The sequence below is a fragment of the Plecotus auritus genome, assembly GCF_963455305.1.
Source record: "Plecotus auritus genome assembly, chromosome: 4".
Taxonomy (NCBI): Eukaryota; Metazoa; Chordata; class Mammalia; order Chiroptera; family Vespertilionidae; genus Plecotus; species Plecotus auritus.
In genome coordinates this window covers 102,873,104-102,898,823 of record NC_137775.1, presented here as the reverse complement: position 1 = coordinate 102,898,823, position 25,720 = coordinate 102,873,104, and the positions used below count along the sequence as shown (strand labels likewise).

Genomic DNA, 25,720 nt, shown 5'->3' with positions numbered 1-25,720 from the left:
GGCTCGGCCTGAGGTTCCCTGGCCTGGTGCCAGGGCAGGGGGTGTGGCCTGAGGTCACCTGACCCGGACTGGGGCAGGGGGCGCGCCTTGAGGTCCCCCATCAAGCCCCATCAGGTGGGGGGTATGACCTAAAGCCCCCCCGTCAAGCCCCGCTAGGTGGCGGGCACAGCCTGAGGTCCCCAGTCAAGCCCTGCTGGGCAGAGGATGCAGCCTCAGGTCTCCCACCCCACCTGGCTCCACACAACCTCAGGTCCCTGCTAATCGCTCGTTATGGGAACCCCACCTCTGCTGTGGGCGCAGCCATCTTGTGTTACAGGAACCCCGCCTCTGCTGTAGGCACAGCCATCTTGTGACGGCATGATGGTTAATTTGCATATTACCTCTTTATTATATAGGATATCCAGAAATCAGCCCTGCCCTCACCTCCACTACTATCTTCCTGGTCTGAGTCACCTCTAACTGCCGGAGGCTAATTCCAGCATGTCATAAATGCAAGAAGTTTCATCAAAAGGTTGGTGGAACCTGGAGGCTTCAGCAGGGCTGAAGATAGATATTATTGCCTGCTGGAATGGCCAAAGGCATTTCCCCAAACCTGAATTTACATAAACGATTGCCTTTTGCCAGACAGATGAGGGCAATTCTATTTACATGTTATTGCCTCCTGCTGGCCAAACAGCTGAACAGCCGAAGGCAGTTCCCCCAAATCTGACAATGCCTACTGTATATCAAACCTTACCTTTTGATATGTATATCTGCTTTGCTTTAGGGCAATTTATGCTTATAAAAGAGCTAGGGTCCAGAGACTCAGAGAACTTGGTTACTGAAGCTAAGCCCTCCTCTGGCTCCCCTATATATTACAAATTTATGTTATATTTCTAGTCTCTTCATCAATTTACACACAGTGCCTTCTCTAGATTCCTGAACCCTTCCAGATGCTGGATATCACCCTGGCATTACCTAACGGGTCTCCCTGCTTCTGCCATCCTGCCTACCCCATACCCTCAGTCTATTCTCAGCATAGCACCCAAAGTCATCCTTTTATTTTATTTTTTTATTCTCACCCGAGGATATTTTTCTATTGATTTTTAGAGAGAGTGGAAGAGAGAGGGAAAGACAGAGAAACATCGAAGTGAGAGAAACACATCGGTTGGTTGCCTCCTGCATGCACCCTGACCAGGGCCCGGGCCAGGGAGGAGCCTGCAACCAAGGTATGTGCCCTTGACCAGAATCGAACCCAGGACCCCTTGGTCCGCAGGCTGATGCTCTCCACTAAGCCAAACCAGCCAGGGCCAAAGTCATCCTTTTAAAATGTAGGCCAGGTCAGGTGACTTCTCTGCTCAAAACTTTGTAATGACTTCCATTTTAGCCAAGAGTAGAAGCCAGTTCCTTAAGATGACCTGAAAGACCCTTCCCAATGCAGACCCTCTGTGCTTCCCTGCTCACCTCTCCAGCCCTGGCTGCTCCCGCCGCACTGGCCTTGCTCTGTGCTCCCTCGGCTGTGGGAGGCCCAACCTGTCCCTTGTGCCGGGAGGGCTCTTCTGGAACTCCATGGGGCCAAAACCCACCCTTTCTGCAGGGCTTCGCCTTACTTTCATCTCACCAAGGCCTCATGAACAGTCTCTTTAGAACTGTGACCTGCTCTCCTGATACTTTTTACCTTAGTCTCTATTTTCTTTTTTCCATAGCATTATCTCCCCTGCTACCGATATGAGCAGAGATCCTTGCTTTACTTGGTTATATCCCAAGACACTAAGTACAAGGGTACCTTGCACATCCCATGCACTCAATAAATACTTTTTAAAAATAAAACTAGAGGTCTGGTGCACGAAATTCTTGCACTGGGGGGGGGGGGTCCCTCAGCTCGGCCTGTACCCTCTAACAATCCAGGACCTCTCACTCCTTACTGTCTGCCTTCTCGCTGCTCCTTACTGCTTGGCTCACTGCTCCTTAGGGCTGCCGGGGAGGCAGGAGAGGCTCCTGCTACCGCCACTGCACTTGCCAGCTGTGAGCCCGGCTTCTGGCTGAGTGGCGCTCCCCCTGTGGGAGTGCACTGACCCTCAGGGGGCAGCTCCTGCATTGACCGTCTGCCCCCTGATGGTCAGTGTGCGTCATAGCGACTGGTCGTTCCGCCGTTCGGTCGATTTGCATATTAGGCTTTTATTATATAAGATGAGTGAATAAGTAAATAAATAAATGAGTGAAACAAGGCTTGCTGAGGAGGAGGGATGGAGAGAATCTCTCAGTTTTAGCCCAAGAATAAAAAGATTTCTTTTCAATTTTAGCTATTATTTTTATTTGGTTATTTAAATTTATTTTAAATTATAGTTGACATACAATAACATTAGTTTCAGACATATAACATAGTGATTAGACATTTATATACTTAACAAAGTGATCACCACAAGTCTAGCACACACCTGACACCACATAGTTATATTGATTATGTTCCCCATGCTACACTTTATATTTTATTTCATTTTTTAAATATATTTTATTGATTTCAGAGAGGAAGGGAGAGGGAGAGAGAGATAGAAGCATGAATGATGAGAGAGAATCATGGATCAGCTGCCTCCTCCACACCCCCTACCAGGGATCCAGCCCGCAACCCAGGCATGTTCGCTTGACTGGAATCGAACCTGGGACCCTTCAGTCTGCAGGCCGACACTCTATCCACTAAGCCAAACCAGCTAGGGCAATTTTAGTACATATTAATTTGAGATGTTTATCAGATCTCAGAGAGGATGTCCAATAAGCAATTGGATCCCTAAGCCTGAAGCTTAAGGCAGAAGTTGAGAGCAACAAGAGACATGTGGGGATCTTCATCACTTATGGATGGCATTTAAAGTCATTAAACAGCCCAGCTGGTGTGGGTCAGTGGTTGGATTCCCTGTCAGGGCAGGAGCTGGGGTTGCGGGCTGAATCCCCAGTAGGGGGCATGCAGGAGGCAGCCATCGATTCTTATCATTGATGTTTCTATTTCTCCCTCTCCTCTCCTCTCTGAAATCAATAAAAATAATTAAAAATTTAAGAATATAAAAAAATAAAGACATGAGGTAATAGATTCAGATAAAGAAGAGTGACAAATAATGGGCCCCAAAATATTTCAACATCTAGACTTCAGGAGGAGACACCAGGAAGAGGGAAAAGGGGCAGCCACCGAGATGGAAAGGAAACCTGGAGAGAGCAGTTTCCCTAAAGAAAGCAAAGGCAAGAGGGAGCGACCATTTGTATCTCATGATGCTGGGAGAGAGAAGGATAAGGACTGAGAACTGACCCTAATCTGTTGACCCTTAGCAAGGGCGACTTCAGGCCACGGTGGGGACAAAGGCATGACCTAGTGGCTTAAGGAGAGAATGGGAGCGGACAGGGCTGACAGGCTCGTGCTCCCACACCTGCTAAGTGGTAGTGTTAGAAGTGAACCCAAATCTTGATTGTGGGTGTATATATGCCAGAACTTACCAACGTGTACGTTTTGCAGTCTGCCTGCCAATTTATTGCATGTGCATTCTATTGTATACTATAGCTAGTAAAGCTTTTACCAAAAAAAGCTCCACCGCACCATGGTAGGCTTAGAGTGGACACCTCAACACCAGACCGACAAGTCCTTGGGAGACGGACTGCGCCTTTCTGTCCCTTAAGCAGACGTAGAGGGCTGGTCGTAAGTAGCAACCACTTAAAAAAAAAAAGAAGCAGCTGCGTCCAGGCCTTCCTACTAGTCAGAAATTAGTGATGCGGCGTCCGGGAGTCCCCGAGCGTGGCTTCCCAGACCTTCAAAAACGCTATGCCTAGGTCGGGAGCCCGCGCACGCCCCGGCCCGCCCCCATCGTCGCAGGCACGCCCCCAAGAGGACGCTAAGGTGCGTACGTGCACCGCCCGGGGGCGGGGACGGTGTGGAGGTGCTGCCCAGTTCAGAGACGCACGCTACCGGAAGCGGAAATAGCATCCGGCGCCGCCTCAGTAACCATACCTGCCACCGCGATGCCGAAGGGTCCCAAGCAGCAGCCGCCGGAACCCGAGTGGATCGGGGACGGAGAGAGCACGAGCGCCTCAGGTGAGGCTCATGGGCCGGGAGGCACCGAGAGGAGAGAAGAGTATCTGCTTTAGGAGAGGGTCGCGGGACGCACCGGGCCCTGCGGCTACTGCGCATGCGTGCATGGGGCGGAGACGTTTGCCGCGGCAGCGGCAGGTTTGGGGTGGAGGCGAAAGGAAAGGTGACGCATGTCGCGCAGGAGCTTAAGTGGGACTGGGTAAGAGACGAGGAAGAGCATATGGAACCAGGGAGAGATGGGAGGAATGAGAGCCCTCCGCACCACACTGTACTTACATCTCCCAGAAATAGATAAGCCTGCCTGGGCCTCCCGCTGCCGCCGGCGCGTACGCAGACACAGCCCTCGGGAGCCCAGGCTCCCACCTACTTCTCTAGAGGGTGGCTCCTTCATGGCTCTTTCTTAAGGCTTATGTGACTCAACCGGCGCACGAGTGAAGATGCTGGTGTTGGAATGGGGGTTAAGGTTTACTTGGAAACAGCGAATGTTTGTTGAACACCTGCCTTTAATTAAGTATATATATTGTAGTTTGGAGAGAGGAGGAAAAAAATATAAAAGACACCCTCCCAGGCTGGAGGACACTTCAAGGGGGAGATAAAATGGACACAAATCATTGCAGTAGGTACACAGTGATTAGTTTTACAAGCATTATTGGATGCCTACTGTATACCTGGTACTGTGCAGAGGAACTAGGAATGTAGTAATTTATATGTATAAAAAGCTAATATGCTAAGTGTCCGACTGTTCAACCATTTGACTGGTAACTATGCTGTGCACTGACCATCAGGCACAGATGCTCAACACACAGGCATGGAAACATGGAACACTGATAAATCTCAGAGGGGAGGGCCGGAAGAGATTAACCAAACATCTTATATGCATACTAGAGGCCCAGTGCACCAGTGTGGTCATTTGGCCTGGCCTGCACCCTCTCACAATCTGGGACCCCTCGGGGGATGTCGGACTGCTGGTTTGGGCACAACCCCCACAGGCCAGGCCCAGGGACCCCCACTGGGCGGGTTTTTGCATGATCCCTGCAGGCCACGTGCACTGGGCCTCTAGTAAAAGGTAAGCCTTGCTGGCCTGGCCAGTGTGTCTCTTTTTTTAAAATATATTTTATTGATTTTTTTTACAGAGAGGAAGGGAGAGGGATAGAGAGTTAGAAACATCGATGAGAGAGAAACATGGATCAGCTGCCTCCTGCACACCCCCCACTGGGGATGTGCCCGCAACCAAGGCACATGCCCCCGACCAGAATCACGGAGCCAAACCGGTTAGGGCCTGGCCAATGAGCCTCGGTGATTAGAGCATCGGCCTGTGCACCAAAAGGTCGTGGGTTTGATTCCCAACCAGATTGGGGTGCATGTGGGTGGCAACCAATCAATGTCTGTTTCTATCTCTCCCCCTCCCTACCTCCTTTCCACTCTTTAAAAAATCAATGGGAAAAATATTCTTGAATGAGGATTAACAACAAAAAAGACAAGTTAGTGAAGACCTGGGGGGGGGGGGCGGGGTGTAAGGGCTGGGAGGGGGGGAAAGGAGGGGATGGAGATATCTGTAATACTATCAACAATAAAAAATATTAATAATAATTTTAAAAAAAGAAACAAGCCTTGCTTTGAAGGGGCACCCAGTCCAGTGGAGGGGACAGAGCATTAATCAGACAGTGGCTGACAGTGTTTTATGAGGAGCTTGGGAATGCTGCAGGGCTGGGAAGGGAGAAGAGGCAGCTACTTAGACAGGTATGGGAGTGTCAGCAAAGGCCCCAGGAATGTGTGAGCTAAGTTCCATTCTTAGAGGATCAGTACGAGTTTGTCAGGGGAAGAGTTCCAAGCAGAGGAAGCTGTGTGTGCAAAGTTGGTTCCCACTATTGGGTGAACGATGGAGTTGGAAAGATGTGGATACAGATAATGAAAGGCTTTGTACACTATTCTGAGGAGTTTAATTCTAAAGACATTAAGAAGGTGGATCTATTGAGGTGCATAAGGGAAGATACAGTTAGTTTACCCTGACAATACTGAGCAGTGGAGAATAGCTTGAACAGGTAGTGAGCAGAGGCAGGGAGACTTTTGCAGCTTCTCGCTATGAACCAGATGAGACATAGTAAGAGAGTAGGGCTCCTATTCCTGCCTGGGGGCCTTTGCTGACACTCCTAGTACCTGTCTGTGAAGACTAAAAAGTGATTACGGAAATGGCATTGACCAGAACTGGGTACTGGCTGATGGAAGAGAGAAGAATTAGGGCTGACACTAGCTTAAGTAACTCAGTGGGTAGTAGAGTATTAATTAAAAGTAGTATGGGCTATAGGGTGGGGAGTGGTACGAGGTAAGTTTTTAATCCTGAATTGGAACTTTCTGTGGAATTTCTAAGAGGAAATGGCAGGGGAGAGCCTGTTTAATGGCTGTGGAGAGAGATCTATACTAAAAGGGAAGATACAGGCGAGTGTGGTTGAAGTGTTGGATATGGATGCAGATTGAAGCAAAAAAGGGCAGGAGATGGAGATCCAAAATAATCTCAACAATTAAGGGAAATAGAGAAAGGAGGTGAGGAGATAACTGAGAGGCAAACCAGGAGCAAGAAGGATTCCTATTGTTAAATAATGAGGGGAGAGAAGTAAAAGGTATGTAGCATGGAATGTTGCAGAGAAGTCGAGCAAATAAGGACTAAAAATGTACTTTTTGGGTTGAACAATTAAGGAGACAGCAGCAACTTTGTCAAAAGTATCATTAGGAGGCGATATCCAAAGTAGATTGTAGTACGTTTGAAAAGGAGTAGGAGACAAGGAAGTGGTATGGACTGTGCTTTTCAGAAGACAGGTTAGAAAACAGTGATTGAAGGAGAATTGTAAGATTAAGTAAAGTTTTATTTGTGAAGCTAGGAGCAGTTTGAGTGATGTGTAAAGGGGAGGAGCCTCTAGAGACGGATAGATGGAAGATAACAGCTTTAGCCACACTTAGCCTTATCCTGTTCCTTGGTGATGTATACTTTCTCACCATTGAACCTGTGCAAGGCTTTTCCTCTCCCTATAGCCGGGAGGGTCAGAGTGATGTTTACAAGAGATTTAAAAGGAGAGGTGGGACTGTTAGGTTAATCCTTGAGGAGAAAATAGCATCTGGGATTTGTCACTCCTAGATACTGTCAAGGTGAGCTGATCATGTCTTTCCTTCTTCTTTTTTTTTTTTTTTTTTTTAGTATATTTTATTGATATTTTACAGAGAGGAAGGGAGAGGGATAGAGAGCTAGAAACATCGATGAGAGAGAAACATGGATCAGCTGCCTCCTGCACACCTCCTGCTGGGGATGTGCCCGCAACCAATGTACGTGCCCTTGACCGGAATCGAACCCGGGACCCTTCAGTCCACAGGCCGACGCTCCATCCACTGAGCCAAACCGGTTTCGGCCATGTCTTTCCTTCTTGTGTACCTCAATGGATCCTCCTTCATAATATCTTTAGGATTAGGCTCCTTGGAATCCTATATAATAAAAGCCTAATATGCTAAGTGTCCAGTCGTCTGTTCAACCAATCAAAGCGTAACATGGTAATAATATGCTAAGGCTACTCAACCGCTTGCTATGATGTGCACTGACCACCAGGGGCAGATGCTCTGACTGGTAGGTTAGCTTGCTGCTGGGGTCCAGCTGATTGGGACTGAGCGAGATGGGCCAGACATGCCCTGGAGCCCTCCTGCGGCCTCCCCGGCTGGCCAAATGCCCATGTCCCTCCCCAGCTTTGATCGTGCACCAGTGGGGTCCCTTGGCCTGGCCTGCACCCTCTCGCAATCTGGGACCCCTCAGGGGATGTCAGAGAGCCAGTTTCCGTAGGGGAGCTGGTTTTGGCCCGATCCCGCAGGCCAGGTTGAGGGACCCCACTGGTGCATGAATTCGGGTACCGGGCCTCTAGTAGCATATAAAGCCTTTCATTATTTCTCCTGCACATCTTTGCAACTCCATCACACTAGTCACCCAGTGCAGAGACCAAATTGTGAAATGTGTTCTGGATGTAGGACTTCAGCATGCCTGGGGCTAAATCAAGGAGCCAGGAGAAGCCACTGTCTAGAATAGCCGTGGGCAAATTACGGCCCGCGGGCTGGATCCGGCCCGTTCGGCTGTTCTATCCGGCCCGCGGAGCCGAAAGAGCGGAGGGTTCTCTTGCTCTCCCCTCCGCTCCTTTACTTTGAATTTATATTAGTTCACACAAACACTCCATCCATGCTTTTGTTCCGGCCCTCTGGTCCAATTTAAGAACCCATTGTGGCCCTCGAGTCAAAAAGTTTGCCCACCCCTGGTGTAGAACATAGGTAGGAAAACAGAGCTATATCAGAGAGGGTGGGATAGGGCCCTTTTAGTCAGAAGGGATTGTCCTCATCAATCACCAGTTTTGGGCGTAGTAGATGCACACTAAAATTTCCCTAGATAGGAAAAAAAAAGACAAAATAAAATAAAATTTCCCTAGATAAATGATTGCTGTGGGTTACATGGAATTCTGGTCTGAGCAGTACTTACTGTGATAGCAGAAAGCCATTAGTTTTTTTGTTTGTTTTTGGTGGCTATTTATTTATTTATTTTTTAAATATATTGTATTGATTTTTTACAGAGAGGAAGGGAGAGGGATAGAGAGTTAGAAACATCGATGAGAGAGAAACATCGATCAGCTGCCTCCTGCACACCCCCTACTGGGTATGTGCCCACAACCAAGGTACGTGCCCTTGACCAGAATCGAACCTGGGACCTTTTAGTCCGCAGGCGGACACTCTATCCACTGAGCCAAACTGGTTTCGGCAAGCTTTTTATTTTTTAAAGCTAAGTGATTACAGGAGTGCTTTTGGATTGGATGGGATGGTTTGGAGGGAATATGATGGTGGACAGACCTAGACATGAAGAGAAGTCATGAAGCTGCTGGTTGCCTTCCGGTCTGATGGTGGGAGGGAATGGGGAGGTAGACATAGTTCACTGCCTTCAAGGGAACCGGGATGGACAGAATGGAAGACTGGAATTCGTTCAGTCAGTAAACTTTTATCGACTTCCCTCTTTGCACCCCGGGAGCACCGCAGGTGGTTGTGATGAAAGACGGTGCCAAGTGTAACACAGTGTGATTTGGGCTAGAATGTTGTGTGAGCAGAGAGATGGGGCATAGACCCCGGTGTTCATTTCCTCACAGAACCATCTCTGTATGGTGGTGGGTTTTACAGACACCATATCCCAGTTGAATTCATGGCTCTTTGTTCTGCCTTGGGTGGCAGAACCTCAAGTTAATGAGTGGTACTAGTCGCCCAGTTTTGCTAGCTACAAATATAGGAGTCATTTCAAACTGCTCTGTCTCCCTTCCCATCTCAACCTTCACCCTCGGAATTCTTTCTCCCTCCCAACTGCCGCCTAGACCAGCCAACTGTGTCGGTCGTGTGTGACAGTGCACATGTGTAGAGAATGTCAGTTGAGGGAGAAAAACAGTAAAAAGGGGTCAAGGCCATTTGAGGGCTTTGCAGGGGAGATCAGGCTGCTTCGAATTTGCAGGGGGAACATTCACAATGTCTGCTTCACCTTCTAGACAGAGTGGTGAAGAAAGGAAAGAAGGACAAGAAGAACAAAAAGACGGTGAGGAAATGAGGGTTGAGGATGAACTTGATCAAGTGTTTCCATGTGAAGGTATTGGGAAGTCTGGGGAGAAAGCTTGTCAAGAGAGGAAGCAGGCGTGGGTGGGAGGGAGGGATTGGTCATCTGAGCCATGCTGACCTGTACCTGAGCTCTTGCTAGTTCTTTGAAGAGCTGGCAGTAGAAGATAAACAGGCTGGGGAAGAAGAGAAAGTGCGCAAGGAGAAGGAGCAGCAGCAGCAGCAGCAGCAGGTACAAGTTTTGGGAGCCCACCAGGCCTTGCCACCACGTGGGTGCAGCCGGTGATGAGGACTCTGAGGCAGAGGGACGATAGGGACCTGTGCCTCAGACTCATTCTCTGCTTTCAGCAGCAAAAAAAGAAACGAGACACCCGAAAAGGCCGGAGGAAGAAGGATGTGGATGATGATGGCGAGGAGAAGGAACTCCTGGAGCGTCTGCAGAAGCTCTCGGTGCCCGCCAGTGACGAGGAGGGAGAGGGTAATGATGGGAGTGGGGCCTATAGCCAGGGTGAGGGTGTGCCTCATTCCTTCATCTATGAGTTGTTTTAGATTGAAGAGCCAGAATCATCATTCTCTTTCCTGCCTCATCTTATTTCTTTGTCATTTCAGTACCTGCCCTGAAATCCCGAGGAGGGAAGAAAACCAAGGTAAGCCATCACATGGTAAACAGACCTCAGGAGTGCAATCTTGATCATCCACTGACTTCTCTGGCCCTTTCATTCCCCAGGGAGGCAATGCTTTTGCAGCCCTGATTCAGGATCAGAGTGAGGAAGAGGAGGAGGAAGAAAAACACCCTCCTAAGCCTGCAAAGCTGGAGAAAAATCGGATCAATAAGGTGAAAGTGATGGCCCTGTCATGTGCGCCCACCCCAGGGAGCACCTCTGGCCGTGGTGTGCCAATTCGCTGGCTTGATTTCTTGCTCATGGGCTAGCTCTTCTAGTCTATCTTGCTTAAACTATCAAAATCAGCTTTTTAGAATACTCCTTTTATAGCTTGGAAATCTAGTGATTCTGTTGCTTTCAAAGTCAAGATCTAAAACCAAGGCCTTCAAGTCTTTGCTCTTCCACTTGGGAGTGTTCCGTGTGCGTACCTTTCAGATGGGCCTGACCCAGTTGGCTTCCAGCAACTGTGCAGCCTTTGCTCTTTGTGCCGTGTCCTCCATCTTCCCCAACGCCTTCTCCAGCCCATCCATTACCTCTCGGGTTTGCCCTCTCGAGGAAGCGCTGCTGCCATGTAGCTCACGCGCCTGACTCACAGGCCAGCGCTCTAGTTTTCTCTCTGCTCTCTAGTCTCACGTTGGAGGCGAGGGTGGTCCTGGGTCTCACTTTCTCCCTAGTCCCACTCAGCGCAGTGAACTCCTCATCCTAGACCTGGAGTAAGACTTGTTAAACAAATTAGCGTGTGTGTGTGTGTGTGTGTGTGTGTGTGTGTGTGTGTCTTGTCTCCATGTCCTCTCCAGGCTGTATCTGAGGAACAACCAGGTCTCAAGGGCACCAGGGGAAAGGAAGAGGAGTCAACAGGGAAAGCCAAGGTGAGGGAGGAAGTTGGCAGGAGAAGGTGCTGGTCTCAAGAATTTGAGCATTTCATCAGCCTGCTCTCTTCCCTGTTAACCTCAGAATAAATTTTCCACTCTGGACAATGAAGGTGAAGAGGATGGAGAAGAAAATCTAACAAAAGAAAAAGAGCCATCCAAGCAAGGGAAGGAGAAGGCCAAGAAGGCAGAGCAAGTGTGTGTTCAGGTGTGGAGGCGGGCCGGGGTCTGGGTGCTGGTACTACGCCCCATTGGGAGTGGGCAGACTTCTGTAAAGGAGTTGGCACATAGCAATATTCCTGGCTTTGCAGGCCACATACAATCTCTAATGTATATTCTTCCTCCTTTTTTTATTTTATTTTTTTAATTTTTGTTTCTTTTTTTAGAATAGAGAAAAGGGTCATAACACACTATTGCAGGTACCAACTCCCTAATGAGTATGAGGAAAGATAACAGACAACCCATTCCATCTAGGTAGGAGCTGGGAAGCCTAGGTTTCTGATCTGGGCACCCCCAGGGCACTTGCTGCCCTCCCAGTGAGTCAAGACCAGCAGGTTCTCCAAGAACACAAGCACGCCAGGACAACAGCTGTCAAGATGGGACTCTAGTCTCGGGTTTCTCTGTTTTGTTTTGTTTTTTAATATATTTTATTGATTTTTTACAGAGAGGAAGGGAGAGGGATAGAGAGCCAGAAACATCGATGAGAGAGAAACATTGATCAGCTGCCTCCTGCACACCCCCTTACTGGGGATGTGCCCACAACCAAGGTACATGCCCTTGACCGGAATCGAACCTGGGACCCTTCATTCCACAGACCGATGCTCTATCCACTGAGCCAAACCAGTTAGGGCGGGTTCCTCCTTTTTTTAAAAACAACTCTTTGAACATGTAAAAACCATTCTTTTTTTAAAAATACGTTTTTACTATTTTCAGAGTGACGGGAAGAGGGGGAGAGAAACATTGATCAGCCCCCTGCACAGTTGCCACCAGGATCGAGCCCTCAAGCTGGGCTTGTGCCCGACTGGGAATTGAACCAGTGACCTGCATCGTAGGTCGATGCTCAACTACTGAGCCACACCACCAGGCCAAACCATTCTTAACTCAGTGCCATATAAAAACAGGCCTTGGGCTACAGATTGGGCCCATGGGCCACAGATTGCAGCCCCTGATCCAGAGAGGAAGAGACCTGGCATTGGACTCAGGCTGTCTGTGTGTGTGGCCTTGAGTACGTCTTCCCTCCTCAGTTCTCAGTTACCTCGTTGGCGTGGGACTCCGCAGTCCCTGTGTGCCCAGTGCTTCCCGTCCTGGTTTGCTGCACCCTCAGCGCCTGTGGCTAGGGCTTCCAGACCCCTTCTCTGCATGTCAGGGTGTGCACTCCAGTGACACCTGGTGCATGAGGAGAGGGACCCCCGTCACATGGCATTGACAGCTCTGGGTGCAGGAGCGTAGGCAGTTTCCTAGGTCCTCTGCTGGTCCCGGGTCCCCTTCATGGTGGCAGAGATGGATGAAGGGGACAGGGTGGGTGCGAGAGTGCCACCACAGTATGTGCAGAAGGGAAGAGCTGACGGAAACGGTGTAGGGGACCTGAAATCTGAGCTCCATGAGGGGCCCTGGTTTCTTTTTTTTTTTTTTTTTTAATATATTTTATTGATTTTTTACAGAGAGGAAGGGAGAGGAATAGAGAGTTAGAAACATCGATGAGAGAGAAACATCGATCAGCTGCCTCCTGCACACCTCCCACTGGGAATGTGCCCGCAACCAAGGTACATGCCCTTGACCGGAATCGAACCCGGGACCCTTCAGTCCGCAGGCCGACGCTCTATCCACCGAGCCAAACTGGTTTCGGCGGGCCCTGGTTTCTTACCACTCCCTGGTTCTCATAGGGTTCAGAGGAGGAAGGAGAGGAGGACGAAGGGGCGTCTAAGGCCGATGATCCCTATGCCCACCTTAGCAAAAAAGAGAAGAAAAAGCTGAAGAAACAGGTAAGTGCTTGGATTCCGAGTGGGTAAAGGTAGGAAAATTAGGTATTTTTAAGCTTCAGCTAGAGGACCTGTGAACTTGGGGACAAGAAGGGGAGCTTTGCGTGCTGCCTCAAGTAAAACAAGCAGAGTGAAAGAGCGGTGGTTCCGTGGCGGTGCCTGGGACGTGGGTGGGATAGCGGTGATGGAGCTGGTGACAGTGGATTCCCTCTTTCTCAGATGGAGTATGAGCGCCAGGTGGCTTCGTTAAAGGCAGCCAATGCTGCTGAGAATGACTTCTCCGTGTCGCAAGCAGAGGTATCCTCCCGCCAAGCCATGCTAGAGAACGCGTCTGACATCAAGGTAAGGGTGGCCTTGCCCTGCGCGCAGGGAAGTGCCCATTCTCCACTGCATGGCCCGGCGGCCAGGGACGTGGGTGTGTGCATGGGTATGCACAGCTTGTCCAGGACAGGGACACTTGGAGGCAGTTTCCACACCTGGAGTCCTGCCATCTTGAGCAAGTTGATAGAAAAATCAGTATCAGTAGAAGGGCCCACCCTTGGAGGGAAGCTGGTGGGGCAGGCTGGTCGTTAGAGGCAGGGCAGTGGACGGGGAGGGCCCTGCAAGGTAGGAGGGGCTATGCTGGAGGCCTCGCCTTCCAGGTGTCCCCCTACAGGGAGAGGATGTAGCCACCGGCTGGCGGGGAGCGCCTCATTGTGCCCATTCCTTCCCTCTGCACCGCTTCCCTGGTGGCCGCAGCTGGAGAAGTTCAGCATCTCTGCCCACGGCAAGGAGCTATTCATCAACGCAGACCTGTACATAGTGGCCGGCCGCCGCTATGGGCTAGTGGGGCCCAACGGGTGAGGAGAGGAGGGGCTGGGGGATAGAAGGAGCGAGGCTGGAAGGAAGAGAAAGATTTCTCATTGCGGCCTGGTCCTGATATTCTCATTCCCAGCAAGGGCAAGACAACTCTCCTCAAGCATATCGCCAACCGAGCCTTGAGCATCCCCCCCAACATCGATGTGCTGCTCTGTGAGCAGGGTGAGGCTGCGGGGCTCTGGGGCACTGGGATGGGAGCCGTTGTGATGGGGGCTTGGAAAAGTCGTTTGGGGAGCCTGGGAAGTGATGCTAAAGCAGGGGGAGAAGTGCGGGATACGGCATTTCATTTGGAACAGGCACGTAGAGCTGGGCAGGGTCAGGCAAACCAGAAATGGTGCTGAAGGGCAGGGGGAATAGGACCCTGGCCCCGGGGTGGCCTGACTGCCCTCCCCACCCCCAGAGGTGGTAGCGGATGAAACGCCAGCAGTACAGGCTGTTCTTCGAGCCGACACCAAGCGATTAAAGCTGCTGGAGGAGGAGCGACAGCTTCAGGTGCAGCTGGAGCAGGGCGACGACACAGCGGCTGAGCGGCTGGAGAAGGTAGAGGACTCGGCAGGCTCACAGGCTGAGCCCTCAGGGTTCCTGTGACCTTGGCCTGTGACCTCTTCTTCCTCTCCCAGGTGTATGAGGAACTGCGGGCTACCGGCGCAGCAGCCGCAGAGGCCAAAGCCCGGCGGATCCTGGCTGGACTGGGCTTCGATCCTGAAATGCAGAATCGGCCCACACAGAAGTTCTCGGGAGGCTGGCGCATGCGTGTCTCCCTGGCCAGGTGGGGCTGCCCACCTACCGCCCTCCCTTCAGCCTCAAACCACCAGGCCCTTTCCCTTCCTTCCGTCCTGCCAAGGCCAGCAGGGAGGTTCAAGGCTGACCGCTCTCCCGTTTTGGGTGCTGTTGGGCCCAGGTTCTTCATTTCTCTCCCAGGGGGACATTACTGATGTCCTCTGCACGGTAGCTCCTCTGAGGAGAGATTGAGAAGGATGTTCATGGTTTTGGGCTCCACCTTCTGGGGCTGCTCGGGTCCTCTGAGCAAGGTCTCCCCTCTGACCCTGCCCTTGGCTGCCTCCCCCCGCCCCAGGGCGCTGTTCATGGAGCCCACGCTGCTGCTGCTGGACGAGCCCACCAACCACCTGGACCTCAATGCTGTCATCTGGCTCAACAAGTGCGTCCATCGCCCTGGCCTTCAGCCTGGGCACTGGCACTGCCGTGCTGCCTCCTTCTCCAGCGCTCCCCATCTGCCCTTAGTGCTCGGTCCCGCCGGCCCTCCCTCCCTGCCCCCACCTGTCTGCTGCCCAGCTGAACCCTAACGTGACCATTGTGACCTTTCCACACTCTGCTCTAAAACCCAGCTACCTGCAGGGCTGGCGGAAGACGCTGCTTATCGTCTCCCATGACCAGGGCTTCCTGGATGACGTCTGCACTGACATCATCCACCTCGATGCCCAGCGGCTCCATTACTACAGGGGCAATTACAGTAAGTGGGCTCATCCACGGTGAGGAGCTGGGCCTCAGAATCGGCACGGACGCCCGTCTGTCCCATCGCCCTCCGTCCTGATCACCCCTCGGTTGCTGGGAGAGGGCCACTTACTGATGTGCATCCTCTTCTACCCAGTGACCTTCAAGAAAATGTACCAGCAAAAGCAGAAGGAGCTGCTGAAGCAGTATGAGAAGCAGGAGAAGAAGCTGAAGGAGCTGAAGGCGGGCGGCAAGTCCACCAAGCAGGCAGTGAGCACGGGGGGTCTCCTGAGATGGGGGCTCTCTTCAGGAGAGTGGACAAAGAGCCACTCAGACACCAACCTGCATTTCAGGGGCCACTGTGCAGGTAAGTGTTCCTCCCTTTCCCCTTTCTCCGCAGGAAAAGCAAACAAAGGAAGCCCTGACTCGGAAGCAGCAGAAATGCCGACGAAAAAACCAGGATGAGGAATCGCAGGAGGCCCCCGAGCTCCTGAAGCGCCCCAAGGAGTACATTGTGCGCTTCACGTTCCCCAACCCCCCGCCGCTCAGCCCTCCTGTGCTGGGCCTGCACGGTGAGCCTCTGAGGCCAGCAGCGTGGGTGGAAGCGTGGGCACCCGTCCAGGGCCTGGACACAGGGCCCTGGAGGGTAACGGAAAAGAAAAGAAGCTGCTTCCTTTCCTGGCCCTCAGGTGTGACGTTTGGCTATGAGGGGCAGAAACCACTCTTTAAGAACTTGGATTTTGGCATCGACATGGACTCAAGAAGTGAGTTCGTGTTGGGTGGCCAGAGGAGGGCAGAGCAGGGGCCACAGGGAGAGGGTGCGGGGCCTCTTTGACCACCTGCCTTGCTTCCGGCAGTCTGCATCGTGGGCCCTAACGGTGTGGGGAAGAGCACCCTGCTCCTGCTGCTGACGGGCAAGCTGACACCGGTGGGTCCTGTTGCGCCGCAGGGAGGACGGTGGGAGCACTGAGTGGGGCAGCAGTTCCCAAGGCTGGAGCTGGGAACCTGTAGGGCAGAGGGAAATACAGAACTTGCAGAGGGCTCCTGTCCCTGTGGGGCTGCAGGGGGCAGTTTAGATCCATTCAGGGAGGAGAGCCAGGAGGATGGGGGTTGGATCTGGGAGCCCTGTGCTTTGGTTATACAGGAAATACATTACTTACAGAATGATTTGAATGGCATGAGTCAAAGAGAAATCTAGAGATAATATGAATTTTGGTAGATAGCTTTCTCCTTTTTACCTTTGCAAATGTGCATATCCTTTATGTTTTGTTTTTGTTTTTTTAACAAAAATGGACTATCTTATGAATTGTTCTATAGCCAGCTTATTTATTTATTTATATTTTAAAGAACAGCTTATTGCCTAGCTGGTTTGGCTCAGTGGATAGAGCATTGGCCTGCGGACTGAGGGGTCCCAGGTTTCATTCCAGGCAAGGGCACGTGCCCAGGTTGCAGGCTCAATCCCTAGTAGGGGATGTGCAGGTAGCAGCTGATCAGTGATTCTCTTTCTTAATTGATGTGTTTTTTTTTAATATTTATAATCTTTTATTATCTGTATATATAAAAGCCTAAGCAATCATACGACCAGTTGCTATGACATGCACTGGCCATCAGGGGGCAGACTCTCAATGCAGGAGCTGCCCCCTGGTGGTCAGTGCGCTCCTTCGGCCCCTCCCCCTAGCCGACCAACCTTATGTAGCCCCTTCCCCTGGGCCCCCATTGGGGGTGGGGGGGTGGCGGCAGGCCAACCTCCCGCAGTCCCTCCCCCCGGGCAGCTGGCCTCCTAATAGGCATCGATAGCCAAACAGGCCAAGGGACCCCCACCCGTGCATGAATTTGTGCACTGGGCCTCTAGTTTTTAATATATTTGTATTGATTTCAGAGAGGAAGGAAGAGGGAGGGAGAGATAGAAATATCAATGATGACAAAGAATCACTGATTGGCTGCCTCCTGCACAGGCCCTACTGGGGATCAAGCCTGCAACCCGGGCATGTGCCCTTGACCAGAATCAAACCTGGGACCCTTCAGTCCATAGGCTGACACTCTATCCACTGAGCCAAATGAGCTAGGGCTCATCATTGATGTTTCTCCCTCCCTCTCACTTTCCTCTCTGAAATCAGCAAAAATATATTTTAAAAAAAGAAAAAAGAATAGCTTATTGATTTTTAGAGAGAGGAAGGGAGAGATAAAAGAGAAACATCGATGTGAGAGCACATCTATGGGCTGCCTCCTGCATGTTCCCCACTCACAATCAAGCCCTCAACATGGCATGTACTTTGACCAGGAATCAAACTGGCGACCTTGTGTATGGGACAGTGCTCCAACAAGCTGAGCCATACCAGGCGGGCTTTCCAGATAATACACATCAAGAATTTTTCCTTGGTAGTAATTATGTAGATGCCCAGCCCCAGGCTGTACCTAGACCAGAGGGAAGGCGTTCCTCAGCATCCCCAGCCCCAGAATGGATTTGATCTCAGTCATAGGCTATTCCAGCTCTCACTGAAGGACAGTACTATAGCAAGCATCCTCTTTGTGCCTCTCTGTGAGTTTAGTTTTTCTAAATGTATTGCCCTTGGGACTTGGGCAGTGTACTGCCCCATAGAACTTCAGATGGGTGGTGGCATCTGTCCTCTCTCCAGGAAAGTGTTGCAAGGGCCTTCTCCGCTCAGATCTCCCCAACCTGTCCTTAACCCCTATCTGACCTGGGGCCCTGAGAAGGGGCTGTGCGCGCACCCGCTGGGAGGGAAGAGGCACTCCTGAGCTGTGGCCGGTCCCCTGACCTGAGTCTGGTGTGCCTTTGTCACCCTGGGGAGGACAGCCGTGTTCCCGCTCGCACTGGCCTGTTCCCCGTCCCAGGCTCGTATTTGTCTCTCCTTCAGAAAGTCAGGGCCTGTCGCACCTTTTTCCTTCCCATCTCACCCCTTGCTCTTTCCTTGCAGACTCGGGGGGAAATGAGAAAGAACCACCGGCTGGTAAGTTGTCTTGGGGATTAGGGAATGAGAGTCCGATAGAGGAAGCAGGACCTTCCCTGACCTCTTCCCTCTCCTTTGGGGCAGAAAATTGGCTTCTTCAACCAGCAGTATGCAGAGCAGCTGCACATGGAGGAGACACCCACTGAGTACCTGCAGCAGGCCTTCAACCTGCCCTACCAGGATGCCCGCAAGTGCCTGGGCCGCTTCGGCCTTGAGAGCCATGCCCACACCATCCAGATCTGCAAACTCTCCGGTACTGCCGTGAGGCTGAGGAGGCCTTCTCAGCACCCCATCCCAGGCTGTAGCTAGACCAGAGGGAAGGGGAACCGAGGCCAGGGGGCTTCAGCACACACATCTGGTTGACTTGCAGGAAGGGGAGGTGGTCAGAGGTGTGATGGTCTCCTTTCTCTCTGCTGTAGGTGGGCAGAAAGCCCGAGTCGTGTTTGCAGAGCTGGCCTGTCGGGAGCCTGATGTCCTCATCTTGGTGAGTGAGCTGGACTGCAGGGGCGGGCACGTTGCAGGCAGGAGTTCTGCTGCTCATTCTGGGAATGCCTCCTCCACAGGATGAGCCCACCAACAACTTGGACATCGAGTCCATCGATGCTCTGGGGGAGGCCATCAACGAGTACAAGGGTGGTGAGTCAACTCGGAGTGCCCCCTCCTTCCCGGGGTTAGGCTGCGGTGGCCTTGGGCTCGGGCTCCCTTCTTTCACGCACTGATTGCTGCCTCCTCCCTTCAAAGCTGTGATCATCGTCAGCCATGACGCCCGGCTCATCACGGAAACCGGCTGCCAGCTGTGGGTGGTGGAGGAGCAGAGTGTCAGCCAGATCGACGGCGACTTTGAGGACTACAAGCGGGAGGTGCTGGAGGCCCTGGGTGAAGTCATGGTCAACCGCCCCCGAGAGTGACCTTCCTTCCCTCCCCATTGGGCTCCATAGGCCAGATGCCACTTGGCTGCCTTTCCTGAAAGACTCGTCCGCTTGCTTTTCTTCGTATAACTGAGGTGGCCTTGTGCCCAGCACCCTCTGCGCCAGCCAGAGGTGGGTTCGTCCAGCCAGACTTCTGTGGCCCTGAGTCTCCTCCTTCCTCACCTGCCTCTGGTCCACCTGAGGGACTGTGGCCATGGGCTGTGGCCCTGGGCTCTGAGCGGTGCTGCTTTTTCCGTGGGTTCCATGCAAAGGGCTGTGGCAGCTCTGCCGGGGAGAGGGGGCCTGCACCATGTCTGCTTGCAGGCGGGGGGCAGGCGAGTGTCCCTGTACCACGGGAGGAATAAAGGAGGTGCTGCTGCCCGTTAGCAGTTGTGGGCGCTGGGACTGTAGGTCTTGCTTTGCTCTGTTTGTTTCCTAGCAGCATTTAGTGTCCTCGCTTCCCACCAATACGAACGGCTCCCGTGCATTCTCACTGCACCCAGGGCGGTGCTGGCTGGGTGAGGAGCCCCCTCCTCCCCCACCCTCAGGACGCTCAGGCCTCACTGCCTAAGGTCCCCTGACACGTAGAGTTCAGGCATGCCACGGGGAAGGGCCTGTCTTCATGTGGTTAGGGGAGACTTAGGGGAAGACTTTAGCACACGTGGTGATGGGCTGATTGCTGGCAGGTGGCTCTTGGTTCGGGCTGCTGCATGCTCCTAGAAGGAAAGGCTGTCTGGAGCTTGATTATTGGCAGGATCGCTTGAGAGTGGACCTTGAGAAAGAAGGATTTGAATAAGGAGGGAACGCAACCCTCTTTGGAACCTAGGAAAAAAGCATATCTAAGGCTTGGAAGGAAGAAAACCAAAACGGAGTTAATGAGAGAAAGTGGCTAGAATGGCCACTCCTTCTTAGTGTTAGATTGGAGAGGTAGGCTTGGAAAGTAAAGTGCAAATGGCAAGTGGTGGGTGTGATTTTAGGTAGTGAGAGAATCACTGTTTGGTTACCTCCCACACGCCCCGCTCTGGGGATCTAGCCTGCAACCTAGGTATGTGCCCTGACTGGGAATTGAACCGTGACCTGGTTCAACCACTGAACCACATCAGCCAGGCCATTTGAAGTTTTTGATCACTAATTTCAGATGTTCCAAAATAATTAATGGACAAGAGCACAAATTTTATTTCTTTCATCATATAGTATCTAAATATATAAAAGGCTAAATGTCCATCCGTCCAACCAGTAGCTATGATGTGCACTAACCACCAGGGGGCAGATACTCAATGCAGGAGCTGCCATGACGCACACTGGCCATTTAAAAAAAATGGCACCAGGGACCTGGCGCCAACAAACCAAGACTCTGCTTCTCCCAAGTGGGACACAAGCCCCACTGCCACCCTGGAGCAACACCCCATTAAATCACAGCCAATGCTACCAAGACCCCATGGCGCAAAATGCAGCCCACAGCCCAACCTGGAAACAGTCGTTGTGGGCACTGGGTAACTACATCATGCAGCAATGTTCAGCTTCCTCTCCCTAGTGACTAGCCTCCTTGCAGTTTCTTCAGCCCAGAAACATGACTTGCCTTATAGCCAGGTGCAAACATTTTACACTTTAACCAAATGTCTGTGAAGTGTTTTCCCATGCCTCATCTCATTTGATCCTTCGAAGTCCTGGAGTAGGAAGATAGGAGACTCAGTAGAATCCTGTTTTCATTAGCCAGAAAACAGATTTAGAAAGTTTAGAAACTTGACCTGACTGAAAAGAAGTAAGAAATGGTGGACCTTGAAAATGACTTCAGGTTTTCTCACTGCACAGAATGTAGTCAAACACTGCTACAGTTAAATATTTTACCCTTTGTTCTCCCTGCATGATCTACAATAATAATCTGCTTCATGTTGATATTTACTGCTGTGTTGCTGACAATTACCTGAACGAGAAGTTGGGGTGCTTCACCGGGCTGGAAAAAGTTTAGTTAAATCAGAAAACAGGTCTAATTAAGCAAGTTTATTTTCTACATATAAAAGGCTAAGTTGAGTCATGCATGTGTGATACATCTAAAGGTCTTGCTGGCGCCAATCGCACACGTGTTTCGATCTGTCATTGTCAATCGTGAATTTGGTTGACATTTCTATTATAGGGAAAGGGCGAATAGCAATATTAAAATATTCTAATTAATTTCCTTTCAATGTGCGTGAATCCGTGCACTGGGACACTAGTATGATATAATGAAATTAGTATACGTAAGCATGGGTAAAAGGATGCCACCCCTCCCGCCAAAAACGGCAACGTTGAACTGGAACATGGAAAAAATAACCAATAACATGGCTCAGGGTATGAGTGACCCAAAGCCTGGAAATGCACTCTCATGAACAGAATTAAATATTTTCATAAACAGCTTTTAGTACCTGCAAATCTTGCACTAATGCACATAAGCAGCATGAACGTTCCCATAAAGGAGTGCTCAGCTTCCTAATGACAGACTGTGGACACCTGCCTGCCTCGCACAGGGGCTGGTCCTGGAACAATGGCTCTATTTACCTCACCAGTGTTCTGGGCATTCTCCCTAACCTGCAGATTGGACAAGGTCAATGAGGCCCTGGAGTGTTGTCTTTTTCTTTTTTTTTTTTTAATATATATTTTTTTTATTTCAGAGAGAGAGAGAGAGAAACCAATGAGAGAGAATCATTGATCTGCTGCCTCCTGCATGCCCCCTACTGGGGACCGGGCATGTGCCCTTGACCAGAATCGAACCTGGGACCCTTCAGTCCACAGGCCTACCCTCTAGCCACTGAGTCAAACCTGCTAGGGCTGGAGTGGAGTGTTGTCTTGTCTACTGAGGTTGAGAGTTTGATTCCTGGTCAGGGCACATACCCAGTTGCAGGCTCAATCCCCAGTCAGGAGCATATGGGGGCAGCTGATCAATATTTCTCACATTGATGTCTGTCTCTCCCTCTCCCTTCCTCTGTCTGGAATCCAAAAACATATCCTCCGGGGAGGTGGGGGGGGGGGCAATGGGGCGATAAGGACACATGTAATACCTTAATAAAAAAAATACCAGCCCTAACCAGTTTGGCTCAGTGGATAGAGCGTCGACCTGCGGACTCAAAGATTCCAGGTTCGATTCCGGTCAAGGGCATGTACCTTGGTTGCTGGCACATACCCAGTAGGGAGTGTGCAGGAGGACCTGATTGATGTTTCTCTCTTATCTATGTTTCTAACTCTCTATCCCTCTCCCTTCCTGTCTGTAAAAAATCAGTAAAAATATATTTTAAAAAAATACTAAGTGAGAATTAAAAAAGGATGACTGCCCCGGCTGGTGTGGCTCCGTAGGTAGAGTGCCAGCCTGCGAACTGAAGGGCCACGGGTTCATTTTCCAGTTGAGGGCATGTCCCTGGGTTGCAGGTTCAATTCCTAGCCTGGTCAGGGTGTGTGCTGGAGGGAACCAATTGATGTGCCTCTCACAGCAATGTTTACCCCCCTCCCCCGTCCATTCCACACAAAAAAATCACTGGGGAAAAAGTGATCCTTAGGTGAGCATCAACAACAAAAGATGACCAAAGGGTAAATCCTAGGTTGAAGTGACAGCCAGGATAGGACTGTTTTAGGAACACAGGAGGCATTTTAGGGAAGTCTTGTCAGTGCTACCATGGAAACAGGAAAGCCCTGTGGCCATACAGAATCAAAGGGGGCTGGGAATGGAAGCAGTGGCCTGTGGCCAGTGCCGGAGAGCTTAACTGGCTGTTCTAGGGCAGTGGTTCTCTGTCCCAGCAGCAGCACCTGGAGTCAGCTGTGCCACTGGGAAGTGGGGGGGGAGGGGGCGGAGCACATCTCCTGGAGGCATGGGGAGGAGAGGGTGTTCCCTTGATATGGAGTGATTAGGAGGGACCTCAGAGGAAGGAAGATGGAAGCCAGGGCTGGAGGAGGTGAAGGAGCGAACCAGAGGAGTGGGGGAGAAGAGCCTTCAGGGAGGCACCAGAGTGTGTAGCACCTGGAACCTGTATGATGTTACTAACCAGTGTCACTCTGATGCATTCATAAAGAAGTAACAAATGAAGAACAAGCTGGAGCCCTGGCTAGTGTGGCTCAGTTGGTTGGGTGTCATCCCGTGCACCAAAAGGTTGCCAGTTCAATTCCTGGTCAGGGCACATGCCCAGGTTGCAGTTTGAAACCTGGTGGGGGTATGCAGGATTCTCTTTCATAGTTGATGCTTCTTTTAAAAATATATATATTTTTTATTGATTTTACAGGGAGGAAGGGAAAGACATAGAGTTAGAAATATCATTGAGAGAGAAAATTCAATCAGCTACGCCTGCAACCAAGGTACATTCTCTTGACCAGAATCTAGCCACTGAGCCAAACCGGTTAGGGCCATTGTTGATGTTTCTATCTCTCCCTCTCCCTTCTTCTCTGAAATCAATATATACATATGAAAGCTGGAAAGAACTTGATATAGTCAGAGGACATGGCTTGAACTTAGAGTGTGAGCTGGGCCAAGACACACGCTCGGAGCCTTAGGAGCCTTGCCAGTGAGTGGGAATGTGGTCCTAGGAACAATGGAAGCCACTGGTAGTGCTTGCACAGGGTGCCAATTGATCTGGTTTCATCTTTACAGGGCTGCCCTGGCTACTGCGTTGAGGAACAGTGTGTGTGTGTGGAGGTTGGGGAGGGGGGCGGGGACAGATAGGAGAGGAGAGGCCAGAAGTGAGATAGTGCCTTGGAAGGAGATATTCTTCCTCTTAGAAAATGTAGGCTAGCCGAAACCGGTTTGGCTCAGTGGATAGAGCGTCAGCCTGCGGACTGAAAGGTCCCGGGTTCGATTCCGGTCAAGGGCCTGTACCTTGGTTGCGGGCACATCCTCAGTGGGAGGTGTGCAGGAGGCAGCTGATCGATGTTTCTCTCTCATCGATGTTTCTAGCTCTCTATCCCTCTCCCTTCCTCTCTGTGAAATATCAATAAAATGTATTAAAAAAGAAAAAGAAAATGTAGGCTATTCTTCCTCTAAGAAAATGGGAAACGGGGCTCACCTCATGAGTTTTGGTGTCAGAGAATCAAGAAGAGTTAGGGAGTGCCCTAGCCAGTTTGGCTCAGTGTATAGAACATCAGCCTGTGGGCTGAAGGGTCCCAGGTTGGATTCCAGTCAAGGGCACGTACCTCAGTTGCAGGCTTCTCCCCAGCCAGGGCCCTGGTTGGAGTGCATGCAGGAGGCAACCAATCCATGTTTCTCTCACATCGATATTTCTCTTTCACTCTCTAAATATCAGTGGAAAAATATCCCCAGGTAAGGATTAAAAAAAAATGTTAGGGAGTTTGCCAAGCAGCAGCAAATACATTGAGTTAGTACTTAATTGTACTGGGCTGAGGTAGTAGGATTTTGTAATTTTTTTTAAGAAAGGGAGAAACATTTTGTTGTTCCATTTGTTTATGCATTCATTGGTTGCTTCTTGTATGTGTCCCCAGAAATAGAACCCTCAACCCTGATGTATGGGGACAAGACCCTGAGTTACCCAGTCAGGTTGGATTCTGTAATTTTTCAACATTTGATTTCCCAGAACAGAAATAGGAGAAATGTAATGCTGACGACTCAGAATTGGAGATGGAAGGGTTGAGAGACATCAGAAGTTGAATAGGATTTGTGGGGTGGGAGTGGAAGCAGAAAGGAAGAAAAAAACCTAAAGGGGAGAGAAGTGCCTGCAGGGCTTGATGGGTCCATGGGTTTGGTGAAATGGATGAGCGTTCAGCCTCTCTCCCTGCCCCCATTATATTTTTGTTAATCCTCACCCGAGTATATTTTTTCAATTGATTTTTAGAAAGTGTGAAAGGGAAGCGGGGGTGGAGAGATAAACATTGATGTGAAAGAGACACATCCACTGGTTACTTCCCACACTCACCCTGACAAGGCCCGGGGATCGAACCTGCAACCCAAGTATGTGCCCTTAACTGGAAATCGAACCCACAACCCTGCGGTTGTGTGGGCTAACACTGGCCAGGGCAGGAAAAAATTTTGTGGAGAATTTGAAAGGAAAATGACGGACTCATCTTTAAATAACAATGGAAAAACTTGAAGCTCTTTAAAGGCCTATTGCAGGAGACGAAAGGAGGTGAGAAGCAGGCACTCGATGGAGCCAGAGAAAAGAAACTCAAGTTAAAGTGGGCCCCATAGATTGACATGCTCTTTGCTTTTTCATTTGAGCGTGTATCTCGTTGGTATTTCACCTTTAGATTAAGTCCTCCTCCCAGGCCCTCTCCTGAGTGCACAGAGCAACAGTAGGCTGACTGCCTGAGCGTCACTCCTGAGACTGGACAAAGGGAGGGAAAAAAGGCACCGCTGGCCTCGCTAGATGTAAACGAGGCCTGTGAAGATGGCCAATCTT

The 25,720-nt window shown here is 50.8% G+C and overlaps 1 protein-coding gene across 6 annotated transcripts; it reads left to right on the top strand.

Moving 5' to 3' along the window:
- The first annotated feature begins 3,904 nt into the window (after window positions 1-3,904).
- On the top strand, window positions 3,905-22,411 carry ABCF1 (ATP binding cassette subfamily F member 1). 6 transcript variants are annotated; one of them, XM_080664752.1, is made up of 25 exons: window positions 3,905-4,051; window positions 9,592-9,638; window positions 9,798-9,887; window positions 10,007-10,133; window positions 10,265-10,302; window positions 10,383-10,490; window positions 11,115-11,186; window positions 11,272-11,382; window positions 13,070-13,168; window positions 13,385-13,507; window positions 13,904-14,004; window positions 14,100-14,185; window positions 14,424-14,563; window positions 14,644-14,792; window positions 15,099-15,182; window positions 15,370-15,494; window positions 15,633-15,745; window positions 15,876-16,047; window positions 16,165-16,239; window positions 16,333-16,403; window positions 18,412-18,444; window positions 18,529-18,697; window positions 18,864-18,928; window positions 19,008-19,080; window positions 19,186-22,411. In XM_080664752.1, exons 1-25 carry the CDS (start codon window positions 3,979-3,981, stop codon window positions 19,350-19,352), a joined length of 2,511 nt encoding a protein of 836 aa, XP_080520878.1. In that variant the 5' UTR covers window positions 3,905-3,978; the 3' UTR covers window positions 19,353-22,411. The 6 variants fall into 6 exon arrangements, with proteins under 6 accessions (XP_080520878.1, XP_080520876.1, XP_080520877.1 ...); XM_080664750.1 differs by having other exon boundaries at window positions 11,272-11,394; XM_080664751.1 differs by having other exon boundaries at window positions 10,004-10,133.
- Window positions 22,412-25,720: the final 3,309 nt, after the last annotated feature.

Excerpts from the sequence above, each read along its gene's own strand:
- ABCF1 (XM_080664749.1), top strand. The coding sequence starts at position 3,979 with ATGCCGAAGGGTCCCAAGCAGCAGCCGCCGGAACCCGAGTGGATCGGG. Across the intron at positions 9,888-10,003 it reads AGCAGCAGCAGCAGCAGCAG|CAGCAAAAAAAGAAACGAGA; the intron begins GTACAAGTTTTG and ends CTCTGCTTTCAG. Across the intron at positions 13,169-13,384 it reads AGAAAAAGCTGAAGAAACAG|ATGGAGTATGAGCGCCAGGT; the intron begins GTAAGTGCTTGG and ends CCTCTTTCTCAG.